Genomic DNA, 16,454 nt, shown 5'->3' on the forward strand with positions numbered 1-16,454 from the left:
AATATACAGGGTACAGTGCGGCTTCTGTTCCGTTCAGTCTATACATACAACACCCATGCACGCACAACCTCATCCACCCAAACACACTACTAAATATGTTTCGCGAGGCCATCGGTCCGTCCAAAGGGCAATTACTAGAGACGAGAATTATAGGCACTAAAAACAGTTAAAATAGGCAGGCATATAGGCTCTTAAATTAGCCAAAATAGGCATTTAAATAGGCACTAATGTGTAAAATAGGCAACAAAATAGGCATGAAAATATTTCTTATAATTTAATAACACACTCAATTACTATAAAAGAAATTTACAAGCAACATTTCAATGTTTTCCGGTAACAATCTTGTTCTCCTCTCATGCATAATGTTTTTGTACTAAGAGAAAGACCTCTCAACATCAGATGTAGTGATTGGACAAAACTTCAATGAAGTCACTTCATCTGGTTTTATTTTGCTAACAGCGTCTGCCTTCATAGTAATAATAATAATAATTAACGGTAATACCATTTTACATAACAGTAGAGAAGAGTAAACAAAACAAAACACACTAAAAAGAAAGTTCAATGGCGTATACGTAGAAAAATATGTACAGATATATACACAGGTTATATTACAAGTAATCACAGGAAAGTAATAGATTTGGAGATTATGTAAGTGATTTCTCAATTTTGACAATGAGCAGTTAAATATATCAATATCCAGTTTGTTTAGATATCTTGACATTCGTTCAATTGGCCCATTGAATGCGTAGTTAGTTCTATGCCAATTTGTAGAGGTTCGGTCAAAACATCCCCGACTTCTTCCACAATCATAAATGACACCAGCGACATGCCACTCTTCTCCAACTTGATGACTGCTCTCGGCAGCTTGTTGAAATTTGAAGATGCTCCGGTTTATTCAGGGGCATATTAGCTCCCAACATTGCAGTGCATAGGTCTGAAGAAAATGGTTGTTGGTAGGTACCCAAGGTGGACTGGTAGAAAGGCTGCGTTGATACATACTTCTGTACTCGTATCAGATGCATCGCAGTATTTCTCAGTTGATCTATGTGTTGTTTTTTTTTCACACATTTGATCTGAAAAGTAATAAAATTGACATAAATTACATTGTCCCTACATCTTAAATTTCTACAGTTGGGCTAATTGGCAATAATGCTTAGTATATATCATACATTTGTTTCCTAAAAAAGAAGACTATTAGAGATGATGTTTCTAGAAGTACAAAAAGTAGGAACAAGGGAATTAGTAATTTACATGGAAATATATGTCCTCGAGGATTTTCAGTTATAATTTGGCAATATCGTGTCGAGTTTACCGGGTGAAAAATATAATAAAAAAGACGTGAAACGATACCGGGGTAGCGTAGAGGAGAGATCTTTTCTTTATGCTTGCCAAGGACCTACCAAGCTGGCCTTAGCAGTATTCTTACTTATATACAAGAATGAAAACGGAAGCACTATGAATCTCAGATTTGTGAACATTTTACTTGTTTCTATTCGCCGGCTTTGGCCAGCCGGGTCAGCTGACATGAAGACTACTTTCTGTTGCCTGCAATAGATCCTGCATGATGTGCGCCCACAAGGCCGCAACACTCATTGAAAATTAAAAACCGCGTAATTTGAAACTGACGTGACATGCGCCCATAACCTTATTTTACCGGGCGAGTTGGCCGTGCGGTTAGCAGCTGTGAGCTTACATCCGGGAGATAGTGGGTTCGAATCCCACTGTAGGAAGCCCTGAAGATGGTTTTCCGTGGTTTCCCATTTCCACACCAGGCAAATGCTGGGGCTGTATCTTAATTAAGGCCATGGCTGCTTCCTTCCCACTCCTAGCCCTTTCCTATCCTATCGTCGCCATAAGACCTATCTGTGTCCGTGCGACGTAAAGCCACTAGCAAAAAAACTTATTTTTGTCACTATTTAACTAGACTTTAGAGGGGATGTTAGAGGCTTGTTAACCTGGGAGCTTACGCCCCTCAGACTCTCTTTGCTCCCCGCGCCCCCAAGCACAGTGGTTACTAACAGGACCTCACCAGTCTAGACCAACGGTTTTTTCGCTGGCCTTTCCTTGTAAAGATGGTCTTGGCAGCCTTGTAAAACACGTTGTGGCATCGTCCTAGCTGGGCTACATTGGATCTGCAACCTGTGTTTCGTGAAGGCTTAGCGGAAGTGTGATAGAATTCCTGATTTTTAAAGGGAGTTTTAAAAATTGCATTTCAGTTGTAAATCTCTATTTATGCTGGAAATGAATCACAGTTCAAAATCCCGATTTAATTTTCATCCATTCTGTAACAAGAGACCACCGGCGTTCTAACTCCTCGTTCAGTAATTTAATGATTATTTGCATTTTAGCAACATAAATTAATTGAAAGTTCACGACTAATACAGCATTGCAACAAAACAACTTGCCACAATACATAAATTAATAGGCCTATATATGCTACAGTGAAATGCGATCATAGTTCTCAGTCACAAAAAAGATAAAAGGAAGAAACGAACTTACCTCCTTACATCAAACTTGACAGAATACTCTTCCATCCGTAGTGAAATTGGAATTCCCTGTGATCGACTGCTTCAGCCAGTAGGACCTCGACGATTTTTCTTCGAACACTGCCGCAGACACACTTCTTCTTCCACTTCACAATAAATCACAACAGTTCTGAACGTAAAGCGTACATGTACAACAGTTTGCATCGAAATGAAGGTACAGGGCATATGGGTTGTGAACAAGTTCGACGTTGACTAGTTCTCGCACATGTCTTAGGAGGTTGGAGGGGTTGAAGGCTTCAAGGTCAAATTATTCCTTGTTTCTCCTGATGGAAATTTCCCTAAGACTATTTCTGGTGACTTCTGAGAATTCCCATTTTTGTTCGTGGGGTAAACAGATATTGAGAAAATTCTGTCGAGCACACTAGCTGCAATATAATGCACTGGAAGAAAGTCGGCTATTTTAAAAATAGATTCAAAAAGGCATAAAATAGGCAATTATACTCCAAATAGGCACAAACCCCTGAAATAGGCATTTATAGGCGCATTAAAACCAACGAAAAATAGCTAAAAAGGCCCTAAAAGGGATTTATACCTCAAAAGCCTACGTTTCTGAACACAGGAATTAAATAGGCAAATTCCTGTCTCTAGCAATTACACACAATGGTCTCCCCATCAAGCCGGGATACCAAAACAGATTGCCTCAATTAAAGGACACAGTATTCCGTAGAAATGATAAGCATGGAACACAAGGTTAATGCGATAGGCAACCTAAGACGCACAAGGTGGTAAGGTCACAATTCGTACAGATCCAATTTTACAGGATCTGACACGAATGACCAACACTCATGTAATCGAAGAATAAATGTGGAGGCACATAAATTCGAAGGAGTGGGACCATACATCAAATAGGCAAATAACTCCCCCAACACATCAACCGTCCGCTCAAGGACAGAACAGCACGCACCAAAGGGTAAAATAAAAACGAACGCACCAAAAAGATAGAATGAAATGTACATACCTGAAAAATATAAAGGAACAACTAAAATAGTCACACCGGGCGAGTTGGCCGTGCGCGTAGAGGCGCGCGGCTGTGAGCTTGCATCCGGGAGATAGTAGGTTCGAATCCCACTATCGGCAGCCCTGAAGATGGTTTTCCGTGGTTTCCCATTTTCACACCAGGCAAATGCTGGGGCTGTACCTTAATTAAGGCCACGGCCGCTTCCTTCCAACTCCTAGGCCTTTCCTATCCCATCGTCGCCATAAGACCTATCTGTGTCAGTGCGACGTAAAGCCCCTAGCAAAAAAAAAAAAATAGTCATATAGGGAAAATCATAGTTTAAATCTGCTAAAAACCTTCCGATAATTCAGAAAAGCGGTCTCGTTTAGTGTGGAGTCCATCTTGTTGTTTATACTCCTCGATTCCATTTTGAAAAAACAAGGAATAACTATCATTACATCATTACGACAGGAAGCAAGGCCTGGAAATTAAAGATGGCCATCTGACGACAAAACTAGGAAACATTGACTTTTGCAAAGTGACAGAATCAAGCATAAGAAAAACAGACATACAGGTTCGAATATGAACCAGGACACGAGTAATGAATAACGTGCCATGAAAAATGGCGCACTTCTCAACTGGGGGAGAAGGAGTTATACAAAATTAGAAAGCTTATCTGTCTCTCCGTCTTTCATGGATACTGTTTCTTCACTTAGGCAGTCTAGTGGCAGCGCTGTGTACTGGGTAGCTGTTTTCTGCTTGTGCTCATAATAAACTAATTCGTTCATTTGAACAAAGTGCCGCGAGAGCTGTTTTTACGATATGACCTCATGAGCTACCTCGTTCATTTGAACGACCCAAGGTGATGAATGGTATCGAATGAACTAGTTCAAGGAAATGAACGAACTAGACCCATCCTTAATATACAATCGATCATCCTCAGCTGCGTGAGAACATAAGACAAAATAAATAACATATTTCTTATTTTGATTCTTAAATTCTGGTTATCTATACGCTTTTTGTTTTGCCTCGTTGGCTACTGGTGTTTTTAAAGTAAATACATTGTACTTATAACAAGTAGTATCGATTAGGTGAAATTATCCTCATCCTCATTATATAGTAGAATTTCACTTATGTTAGCCACGAAAGTCACTACCACAATTAGGACAGCAAGTTGGGGTTTTAGTGACTTTTGCACATCATCTCTGCTTCATCATTTTCAGTTTCCAGTCTTCTGGCTCAGGTTGTGAATCGTGGACCTCCAAAGTTGTCTGTCTCTCCACCACTCCACTCCCCCCCCTTCCTTCCTTCCTTCCTTCCTTCATTATTTCGTGTACTTTCACTCTTCTCTGTACTCTCGTTCACCGCATCCATCCACGTCTTTCCAGGCCTTCGCCAGGCAAGTTGGCCATGCACTTAAGGGCGTGTAGCTGTGAGCTTGCATCCAGGAGATAGCGGGTTTGAACCTCACTGTCGGCAGCCCTGAAGATGGTTTTGTGTGGTTTCCCACTTTCACACCAGGCAAATGCTGGGGCTGTACTATAATTAAGGCCACGGCCGTTTCCTTTCCACTTCTAGCCCTTTCCTATCCCATCGTTGCCATAAGACCTATCTATTTTAGTGTAAGAGAAGGCCTAATGGCCTTAACTACGCCAATAAAGACATTTATCTATCTATCTATCTATTTTAAAGTGGCATTATCATCATACTATTTTATGTACAATATGCATATAATTTTATTCGCACAGCCACTCATGTTGTTTTGTAATTGGGCAATTCTATGCATATAACAACATTTTAATTTGTGTTTTAACTGGACTTCATGCTTCATGTTATGTTCATGCTGCACCATTTTAACATTCAAGATTGACAAGACACCAACACGCCACGTCACAAGATCTAAAGACTTTGTATTTACTTATTTCAACGTGTCCTCACCTTATTTTCAATGTTTGTATGTATGACTGAAGATGTCCCACAAGAGGACAAAACAATGCATCACGAGTATAGTCTAATGTAGTCTTTTCAATAAAGACAATTACATTATTGTAAAGGTGGAATTATAAATTTAAATTTTCACAAGTTGATACTTCGACAATACGGGCTCTAATATGAAATTTATAACGTGCAATTTAAAAATCAACAATAAAAATATTACAAAAGTCTTCACACTGTTTCCTCCTCCCCTGTACAGGGAACAACCACCATGTGCTCTGTAACAGACAAAAGTAAAGATCAGTACTGAAACATAAAGAGAAACTGATGCTTGAGATATTAATGGGGATAATTTTTCATCCCCCAGTTCCATATAAAACATTATGGTTTGTGATATACACAATTGCAGATATCCACAAGTCAATATAGTATTTAAACTATTATTGTGGTTATAATAATAATAATAATATTATTATTTGCTTTACGTCCCACTAAGTACTTTTACAGATTTCGGTGGTGCCAGAATTTTGTCCCGCAGGAGTTATTTTGTGTGCCAGTAAACCTGACATGAGGCTGATGTATTTGAGCACCTTCAAATACCATCGGACTGAGCCAGGATGTCAAGTTGGGGCCTGAAGGCCAGCGCCTCAACCGTCTGAACCACTCGGCCTGACGTTGTTGTTGTTGTTGTTATTGTTATTATTATTATTATTATTATTATTATTATCATCATCATCATCATCATCATTGTTCTTGGTTTTATTATGCAGTGTTCTCTCCAGAAATTTTTGTCAGTCGGGTGGCAGGATTGAGTAGCCGGGCGGCAAATACTGAGTATAAAATGCATATGGTAAAATTGAAATTTATTCCCTGCGGGGCATTAACAGGAATATCAGGCAGGTAAGCATTAACGGCAAAATTGAACTATTTTAGTGTTGTCATCACGAGCAAGACTTAAGAGTATTTTGAACTTCTAGTGTTCTACTGCTCGTACATAATCATGTAACACCGGGGCTTACCACTCGATTGCTGAAGAGTGCCGTACGGGTTTGTGACGTTGTGCAGAATCGAGTGCTGGCGTGCTATTCCACGCGACTTCAGACACTGCTCGCGCACGACATTACGTGATAGTCAAGCTAAACATTTAAGCTGTGATGTAATTGACCTAATTAAGCTGACAGTAATGAAGATTTATCATTTAAATAAACAGTTTTACAGTATTTACGTTTTAATGTGGAGCACCCAATGACTCAAATTTGTATTAATGTTAAATAACTAGCACACATCTAGGTTACGTTAGCCGGGCGGTCTGTGAAAACAGCAGGGTGTTATGCCCATTGAAAGGTCCTGGTGTTTTTGTTGTTAGATCCTGTATTATTTTTTCCTAGACTTAGATTATGCTGACAGTTTCTATTCTGTTACACAGGGTGGTGAAGATGTTGATCGACATCTTGCTCCCGGACGAGAAGGCTAATGTAGTAAATAAAGCCCGCTTCTTTGAAGAATTCACTGGAAATGAAATCCTCATGCCACGTAAAAACCCTCGTCCAGAGGATTATGAAGCAATGTTTGCTGGCAATACTGATGACCAGTTTCGGATTGGCATTACAGTGACAAAAAAGAGTCTCAAGGTAAACAGTAGGCTAAAGTTTTGACACCTTATAATTAAGTTTCAACCTTTGCACTTCGTAGGTATTTCTTGCAAGATGAATTAACTGTGTAGAGCTCTTAACCCTTTTCCCTGCTAAGTTAAAATGCTGTAGTACTGCTAAAACTGCCAACCTAAATTAAGGCAAAGTGTAAGATTTTACTGAAAATTTTGTACTTGCCTCAGTTTTGAAGCTATATAAATGAAATTCTTTTTGACGATTCATGATATATCTATGTATATGTCCTGTGTCCGGCTCCATGGCTAAATGGTTAGTGTGCTGGCCTTTGATCACAGGGGTCCCGGGTTTGATTCCCGGCAGGGTTGGGAATTTTAACCATAATTGGTTAATTTTGCTAGCACAGGGGCTGGGTGTATGTGTCGTCTTCATCATTTCTTCCTCATCACGACGCGCAGGTTGCCTACGAGAGTCAAATCTAAAGACCTGCATCTGGCGAGCTGAACTTGTCCTCGGATACTCCCGGCACTAAAAGCCATACTCCATTTCATTTATATGTCCTGTGATTTACTCTGTTGTACCTTATTATGTTTATGTTCAAAACAAATTAATGAATTATTCATTTCCAATTTCTATAATATTTAATATTTGGCATAGTAATAACTATTTCAGTTAAATTTTAATGTCACTGTTAGAATTACTGAACTATGTTGTCTCATAATGTTAAGAGTAATAGTGCTAATTTTACTTGTTTATAAGTGTTGATAAAGGAAATTTTTAGCCTAAATGTGTCTATGAGTAAACACACTGGATGATTGACTCATTTAATTTTGAAAGTGTGAATGTTAATGTTTGCCCATTCTGCAGCTGTATGCCGATTTCTACTCGGCAGACATCATCGTGGCCTCTCCCCTTGGTCTTCGAGTGATCATCGGAGCAGAAGGAGAGGCAGAGAGAGATTACGATTTCCTTGCTTCTATCGAAGTGTTGGTACTGGACCAAATGGATGTGTTCTTCATGCAGGTAATAACATTAGTATGCTTCTCTTATTACGATAGCCAGGATCAGTGGCTCAGCTGGGTGGCAGTTTTTATCCTAATTCTGTCTAGTGGTGTTTGAAGATAGTCATTGGTGCCAATCTCACGTTGCTGGATTGATCGGCACTTGAAGGAACTTGGACAAAATATCTAGGACACTCAGCAGCTCCAAAAACTGTAGGTAGAGGGACATAAAATCTTATGCTATCCTTAAAATTAGTTCCATTAAGGACACAAAATTGATGGAGTCTGTCACAACATTTGAACTTGGGAGATAGCTTATTCTTTGGATCATACTTGCACAACTTCGGTAAAAATAATGATGTTCCTCTAAATACCATGCTTCATTATTTATTTACACTGTTTACTCACACATTGGAGCGCCAGAATCAAACCTTATACAACAAAGTCTTCAAGGAATGAGTTCAGCTTTTAACACTTGACAACTTTTTCCTTTCCCAAAACTTCTTCATTCTGGATGATCATGCAGCCCGTTCTTCTGCAGATATAACATACTGCTTACGCTGCAATATTTTTAGTGATAGTCTTGTGTACTTGTTAGAATCCGTTTCTCTTCTCTATTTTCAATTTGATCTTTAGTAATTTTCAATTCATTTAAATCCATTTGTATTTCTTTAAACCATGTGTTTTTTGTTTTACTATTCCAAAAGAAATCAAAAGGATGTTTCAGGAGTCTAGTATTTGGTAAGTGGTATATGTGCCCAAAGAATACAATTCTCCATTTTTGCATTGTCTCAATTTGGCAAAAGTCTCCATTGGCCATCAAGCTGGTGTTTTTTTATTAATAATTGTCCGAAGAATTCTTTATCAACTTTCTGAAGTTTGTCTGTTGTTGATTGGGTATTCAGTTTAAATGATGTTTCACTTGCATACGTTGCTTCTGGGTTAACGACGGAGTAATAAGGTTGAAATTTAGCATTAGTCGAAAGAGACGGTTTCTTGTAACTCAGCCAGGTAATTTATTGTGCTCGTCTCGATTTTTGAGTTCTTCTGTCTATGGATGCTCTTTCATTAGCATTCCAAGTTATAATCTCATCAAGATATTTAAATTTGTCTACAACCTTTATTTTCTGAGTATTATTTAACATAATATGTGAAGTGTCAACTTGAAAAGATGGCAACATTTCTGTTTCCTCAAAAGAAATTTTCAACCCAACCTTCGCTGCTAATCGTTCCAATTCCTCTACTTGAAATTCAGCTTCTTCAGTACTAATTGCTAATAATGCTAGATCATCAGCAAATGCAAGATAATTTAGTCAAATATTTCTTCCAATCTTAACAGTCGGTGGACATACCTTATTCCATTCACGCATAATTTTTTCCAGCACACAATTAAACAACGGGGATAATCCATCTCCCTGTCGAAAAATAAATACAAAGTGTACGATAACCACTGAATGGATTTCCACGGTTTTTAATGAAAATTCTGAATATCAGTATGTGTATTTTTTATTAAAGTTCTGGGCTGTATATAGGTGTTTATAACTACATTTGTCAGGAGGAAGTAGTTATTAAACATATAAACAAGTATTCATTTTGCAGGTATTGTGATACACAGCTGTTTATATGGTGCACATACGAACAACCTTACAAAAATGATTAAAGACACTCAAAAGACTTACTGATGCATGACCTTTGAAACGATTTTCAATTTTTGTCTTTGGGTATGGATGAAAATCAATATACATATATTTATTGAAAGAATCAACAACTTCCTGCAATTACGAGTTGCCACAATGGACAAAGTAAAGGGTATCAGGATACGGAATGTTTTATCATATAGAAATATAGCAGTTATTATTTTTAAAAAATATAGAGGCCCGAACAAATGAGATCTCAGGATGTGTACAGATCCACGTGTGGTGGTGGTAACTATTCTTTCAATGCTGTTCCTAGGGAGCTCAAACTTCTTCCAGAATTCTATGAACAAGCCAGGTATTGTGCCACGAGCACCAACCATTAGGCTGATAATCTCTACTTTATTCAGCTGGTATTTATTTTTCTAGAACGGTTTGGTGGGCGCGTAAATGTTCTGCTTTTCAAGGTGGACTTCACTAGGCTGGCCAACAAGGTGATCGAATCATATGGTTGGATCGATAATGAAGCCTTTCTTGTCGTTATCTTTAAAGGCAATTATGTCAATTGTAATGTCTGTCATGGACAAACAGTGGAATTCTCCATGTACATGGAAGTTTTTACTGCGGAGTTCTTTTGCAATCAGTGATCTTATCTCGTGTTGACGTGAGTTTCTTAGTTCTTCGCCGTAGGGGGGCAAGAACCCAGAACATGAAGCAGTGTTTCTTTCTCTCTGACGCATCTGCGACAAAGGTTTCCATCCTGAGTTCTGTCTGGAAGAGTTTGTACTGCAGAAACATTTGATGTCCTCTTGATTGCCTTTTGCCATTCGCTACAAGAAAGTCCTTGGTGATGCCTAATCCACTTGTTGGCTGGAGTGTACTTTTTGTACAGCTTTACACTGATCCCCTTCTGAGCTGAAGAGCACCAAATTGCCATTTCACGACTTCTTAGTTCTTTCCCCCAATAAATATACCTTTGATAATTAAAAATCAGCCTTACCAATACTTAGAGTTGTTTAATTCATTATTATTGTTTTTTTATTTATCATTTATACACCGTACATAAGAGCCTCCATGGCTCAGGCGGCAGTGCACCAGCCTCTCACCGCTGGGTTCTGTGGTTCAAATCCTGGTCACTCCATGTGAGATTTGTGCTGGACAAAGTGGAGGCAGGACAGGTTTTTCTCCGGGTACTCCAGTTTTCCCTGTCTTATTTAATTCCAGCAACACTCAATATCATTTCTTCTGTCATTCATTAATCATTGCCCCAGAAGAGTGCGACAGGCTTCGGCAGCCGGCACAGTTCCTATTCTCGCCGCTAATGGGGGCTTCATTCATTTCATTCCTGACCCAGTCGAATGACTGGAAACAGGCTGTGGATTTTCATTTTTTTGTTTTTCATACACTATACATGTCACGAGGACCTTTATTGCCCTCTTCCTCAGCGAGAAAAAATAAATAATTAAACAACTCTAAGTATTGACAAGGCTGATTGTTAATTATCAGAGGTGCAGTATATTTATTGGAGTAGAGATTGTAGTCAATACGGAGCATTATAAAATCAAACCACAATGGTTAAGTTAATAAATTCTTAGTTCTGGAGGATTTTTCTTGGATTTAGAATGTCGCTACCATTATTGGAGAATCTGTTAATGTCTGTGATGTTGAGGGCCTGTAAACAATGCATTCTTTCAGATGACAGATCAAATCTTTAAAAACCGAGCTCGATAGCTGCAGTCGCTTAAGTGCGGCCAGTATTCAGTATTCGGGAGATAGTAGGTTCAAACCCCACTGTCGGCAGCCCTGAAAATGGTTTTCCGTGGTTTTCCATGTTCACACCGGGCAAATGCTGGGGCTGTACCTTAATTAAGGCCACGGCCGCTTCCTTCCAACTCCTAGCCCTTTCCCGTCCCATCGTCGCCATAAAACCTATCTGTGTCGGTGCGACGTAAAGCAACTAGCAGAGAGAAATCTTTAAAACGTGGCTATTGTTGGCCTGTAATAAAAAAGAAACGCAAGAAACAAATTGGTCGCTTACCTGCAGAGCTCTGCCCTACCTCCAATGAGCAACACGTACTATCACCAAAAGCCCAGAAAAAATGCATTGAAGTTGGTGGTGGATTTTTGAACATGTACTGTAAACTGTTCCAAAAGAGGGCTTGTGCATCATTAAATCATTTGTGCGCCTTTAATAATTTTTGAAACGCAGTTTTCATGCTTACCATATAAACAGTTGTAATTCTATGCACATCGCAGATTGGACACCTGTTTATATGGATTTTTGTACATGAAATCATACTGTGGTTTCCCATTTTCACACCAGGCAAGTGCTGAGGCAATACTTTAATGAAGCCCGCTTTTGCTTCCTTCCCAGTCTTAGCCCTTTTGTTTACCAAAAGCCTGTTCGAGTTGGTTAAAACACCAGCAAAAACCGCAAATAAAAAATCAAACCAGTTAATTGTAGAGAGTAAAGTACTGGTTGAATGATTAAGATGTAGACCTGCAGTCTTGTGGAGTGGTCAGTTGAAAGGCATAGTAAAATTCTAAGTAAAGCTCATTATTAGGCACAGAATAAGAAAGCCACGAACCTATTACACTGGCATAGCTGGGGGAGAGGTGGCGGATTGGGGGGGGGTCCTAACCGGCTTGCCGGCAGACTTCAGGGAAATATCGTATTTATGCAAATAATCCCTGCATAGTTTTAAAAAAAATTTAGGGCACGAAATTAGGGTGCGGGTTTTATTTGCGTCAATGTTGGCATTTAATTTTTTTCAAAATGAGCCTTCCTAAAGTTAGAGTGCAGGGATTATTCGGTGGCGGGTATTATTTGCGTAAATACGCTACCTCTCGCGGATCAAACACACAACCCCCTGTGGGAGGGGGACACGTATAGAGAATAAACCCACGGTATCCCCTGCCTGTCGTAAGAGGTGACTAAAAGGAGCGACCAAGGGATGACTGCATTAGAACCATGAAACCCTACTTGTGATTAATACCACCACGCGGGAAACACCCTGGGTCGCTTTTACTTGCGCGTCGTACCACTATGTTAGGTACCGTATAGGTTTGTGATTAGTAGCGAAAGAACGCGACGGCTTTTACAGTACCTGTGATTAGCAGCACTATCTGAGTGACACCATGGGATGAGGGAACCCATGGTTATGGCTTGCCTATGATTAGTACCCACTATATGAGGAACACCACGGGATAGCGCGAGTCCCTGTGGTTAGTACACTTATGTGATGAACACCATAGTTTTGCGTTGCCTGTCAATGGCCGATGACTTGGATTTTGGACTCCTTTCCTTTCGACTACAACCATCATCGATTCAGTATTGTGCTATAGAAGCTGTCCCTTGTTCAGTAATAATATTATTTTATGCTAGCTTGTGTGCATGTTAGGCACTGTAGGTCAGTTCCACTGATTGTTTAAAATTCATATCCGTCCGTCCATCCATCCATCGTCTGCACGTTTTGAATTATTATCAGTGGAGGATTTTGGACTTTTATTTGTCATTACATTTAGTCTCAATTTTCATTTTCATTTTCAGGGGGCGATGACCTAGATGTAAGGTCGCTTTAAACAACAAGCATCATCATCATCATCATCATCATCATCAGAATAAGAAGCTTGGGAAACAAAATGTTTTATGTTATTATACTTTCATTACCAAATACAGTACAATGCACCAAATGTTCATATTTATTGCTTGTCCGAATTTTATAAGGAACTGTTAATTTCCTGCAGTAAAATTGCCCTTGTGTAGGTGTGTTTTATCGAGTTCTCTTTTTCTTCCAGAATTGGGATCATGTTCTTCACGTCCTGGACCATCTCCACCTGCAGCCCCATCAGTCTCACGGGACAGATTTCTCTCGGGTGAGATCGTGGGCCGTGAACGGGTGGACTCGTTTCTACCGGCAGACCATCCTGTTATCGTCTCACATGCTGCCAGAGTTCAACGCGGTGTTCAACAAGAAGTGTAACAATTACGCCGGGAAAGTACGAGTCGCTAAGAACATTACGAGTGGGAGCATTTGTCAAGTGATTGTACAGTTACCCCAGGTAAAAGGATTGTTACTTTTTTTTTTTTTTTAAAGTGATTTCAGTTGCCATAGTCAAGTAGTAAACTGTACGTGGCAGTTCTATTTTTACTTGATAGAAGGATGTCTGGTTAAAGTTTGATTTATCCAGTGTTATCATAAGTATCATAATCTCGTTCAGCCAACTAAGGACCATGTCATTTCAGCCATTTTCACCTTCTTTTATGTTCTCATATGATATGTTTCATGTTGCCTTTATTGATGATTCCTTAATTCAATCAATAATTTAAAGGAGGGGATGTTCTACTTGATCAATACGAGAATATAAAATATAAAGTTTAGTTATATTTTATTTAGTACATATTTATTGATTGTACTAGTTCTTCTTCTTCTTCTACTTCTTCTTTTATGACCACATAGGATCACTTTAGTCAGTCCGTCGTTCAGGTCTCTTTGAAGGGATTGTTCGGGCTTTGCGGTCCTCCCAGTACTTCTTCAGACGCTCCGATCTTCGTGCCCTTTCCTCAGTTGAAAATGTGCGTGTTGTTGGTTTGTTTTGTGTAAGGGTAAAGCGGAGGTTTGTATTCTTGAGTTTTGTATTCAATTTTATCTTATTTTTGGTGTCTTCTGTTGTAAGGCCTATTTCCTTCAGATCCTCTCTTACTTCTCTGATCCATTTACATCCTGTTGTGGTATTTTTTGAGACGAGATTGTGTTGTACTAGTTGTTTCAGAAGTCTCGAGTCCTGCATCCTCATGATATGTCCAAAGAATCCCAGTCTCCTCTTACGCATAGTATCTGTAATGGGTTCTAGCTCTTTGTACACGACTTTGTTAGGTATTAACCGCCACTGTCCATCTTTCTGATATTTTTTGTTGATACAGGTTCTTCCAATCCTCCTTTCAATTTTCTGAAGTCTGTCAGTCTTTGATTGTTTATTCAGGTAAAAGAGTGTTTCTGCTGCATATGTAGCTTCCGGTTTTATAACTGTGTTGTAGTGTTTTATTTTTGTATTTATTGATAGACATTTCTTTTTGTAGATATCCCATGTTAATTTTTGTGCTTTAGCTAATCTATTTGTTCTTACTTGGATTGAGATTTTTTCATTTAAGTTATGTGTTATTACTTCTCCAAGATATTTAAACTGAGTTACTATTTTGATTTTATTACCATTTATGGTGACTTCTTTTAGCTGTGTTGGTTTTTGGGGCATAATTTCTGTTTTTTCAAATGATATTTTGAGGCCAATTTTATTTGCAATGTTTTGAAGTTCTGATATCTGGGTTTTTGCTTCTTTTATGTCCACTGCTAGTAATGCTAAATCGTCAGCAAAACCCAGGCAATTTGTTTTGATTTTTCGGCCAATCTTTATTTTGGGGGGAGATTTCCTAAACCATTCCCTCATTACCATTTCTAGAGCACAGTTAAATAATAGTGGTGAGAGCCCATCTCCCTGCCGTAGTCCAGTTTTAATTTCAAATGTCTCTGATGTTTCCCCCCTAAACTTCACTTTTGACTTGGTATTGGTGAGAGTCAATTTTATCATGTTTATTAATTTGGGGTGTAGTCCAAGGTGTCTTAAAATTTTAAACAGAGATTCTCTATGGATGCAATCATAAGCTTTCTTGAAATCTACAAATGTTATCACCATATCTCTGTTTCTTCTCCTGTTATAGTCCATTATCAACTTAAGACTCATGATCTGATCAGGACAGCTCCTCCAGGGTCTGAAACCTCCTTGATATTCTCCTAGTTCTTTCTCAAGTTGTAAACTTATCCTATTAAGGATGATTATTGAAAATATTTTGTATGTTATGTCTAGGAGAGAGATTCCCCTGTAGTTATTAGGGTCGGTTTTGTCCCCTTTTTTGTGCAGAGGATGAATGAGGGCTGTTGTCCAGTGTTCTGGTAATTCTTCTTTAATCCAGATAGAGACAAGTTGTTGATGGAGGGCAACTTTTGCTGAGGCTCCTGCATATTTCCAGATTTCCGCAAAGGTCTGATCTTCTCCTGGCGCTTTGTAGTTTTTTAATTTATTCAGAGCTTGGTAGACTTCCTTTATTGTGGGGGGATTGATGTTTTCTGGTGATGTTTTTATCGGGGTGTTGGTGTCCAAATGAAGGAGTTCTGTAGGTTCCTCACAATTTAAAAGCTTGTTGAAATGTTTAGCCAGAATTTCTGCATTGTCTTTATTGTTATGGGCCAGCTTACCATCTTCATCCTTCATCAGTAGGGTCGGGGGTTCATATTTTTGGAGCTGCTTTCTGAAGGTTTTGTAGTAGTCCCTTGATTTAGTTTTACTGAACTGTTCTTCAATTAACTGCAGGGTGTCCTTATGATGTTGTCTTTTTATTCTTCTTAAGACTTGGGTAGTTTCTTTTCTCTGTTTTACTAGCTTTTGATAGGATATTTCTGTCTTTTGGGACTGATGTAATAGCCATGCCTGATGTCTTTTCTCCACTGTTTCATCACATTCACTGTTCCACCATTGGTGTTTTTTACGTGGTTTAATTGGAGCTAGGTCTTCTGCAATTTGTTTAAGGTTGTGTACTAAGTCTTCAAGTTTGTCTGTGATTTTTATTTTTTCAGTTGCTTTCTGGTAATTTTTGTTGTTGATTAGCTGGGTAGGATCTATTTTTCTTTTAGTTTTAAGGGCTTGCTTTTGTTGTCTCCTCTGGGGAGTGAGTTTAATTTTAATTTTAACTACGTAGTGATCTGAACCTGTGTCTATTCCTCGGAGGACTTTGACGTTAT

At 38.9% G+C, this 16,454-nt stretch overlaps 1 protein-coding gene across 1 annotated transcript in view; it reads left to right on the forward strand.

The window, feature by feature from the left end:
* Positions 1–16,454, forward strand: part of LOC136886391 (U3 small nucleolar RNA-associated protein 25 homolog) — a 62,004-nt gene that overhangs the window by 14,624 nt on the left and 30,926 nt on the right. Inside the window, exons 3-5 of the mRNA XM_067159167.2 lie at positions 6,845–7,049; positions 7,893–8,048; positions 13,459–13,722. Of these exons, the coding sequence (XP_067015268.2) occupies positions 6,845–7,049; positions 7,893–8,048; positions 13,459–13,722 (625 nt within the window). The remainder of the gene's footprint in view (positions 1–6,844; positions 7,050–7,892; positions 8,049–13,458; positions 13,723–16,454) is intronic.

This window comes from Anabrus simplex, chromosome X (assembly GCF_040414725.1).
Source record: "Anabrus simplex isolate iqAnaSimp1 chromosome X, ASM4041472v1, whole genome shotgun sequence".
Classification (NCBI taxonomy): domain Eukaryota; kingdom Metazoa; phylum Arthropoda; class Insecta; order Orthoptera; family Tettigoniidae; genus Anabrus; species Anabrus simplex.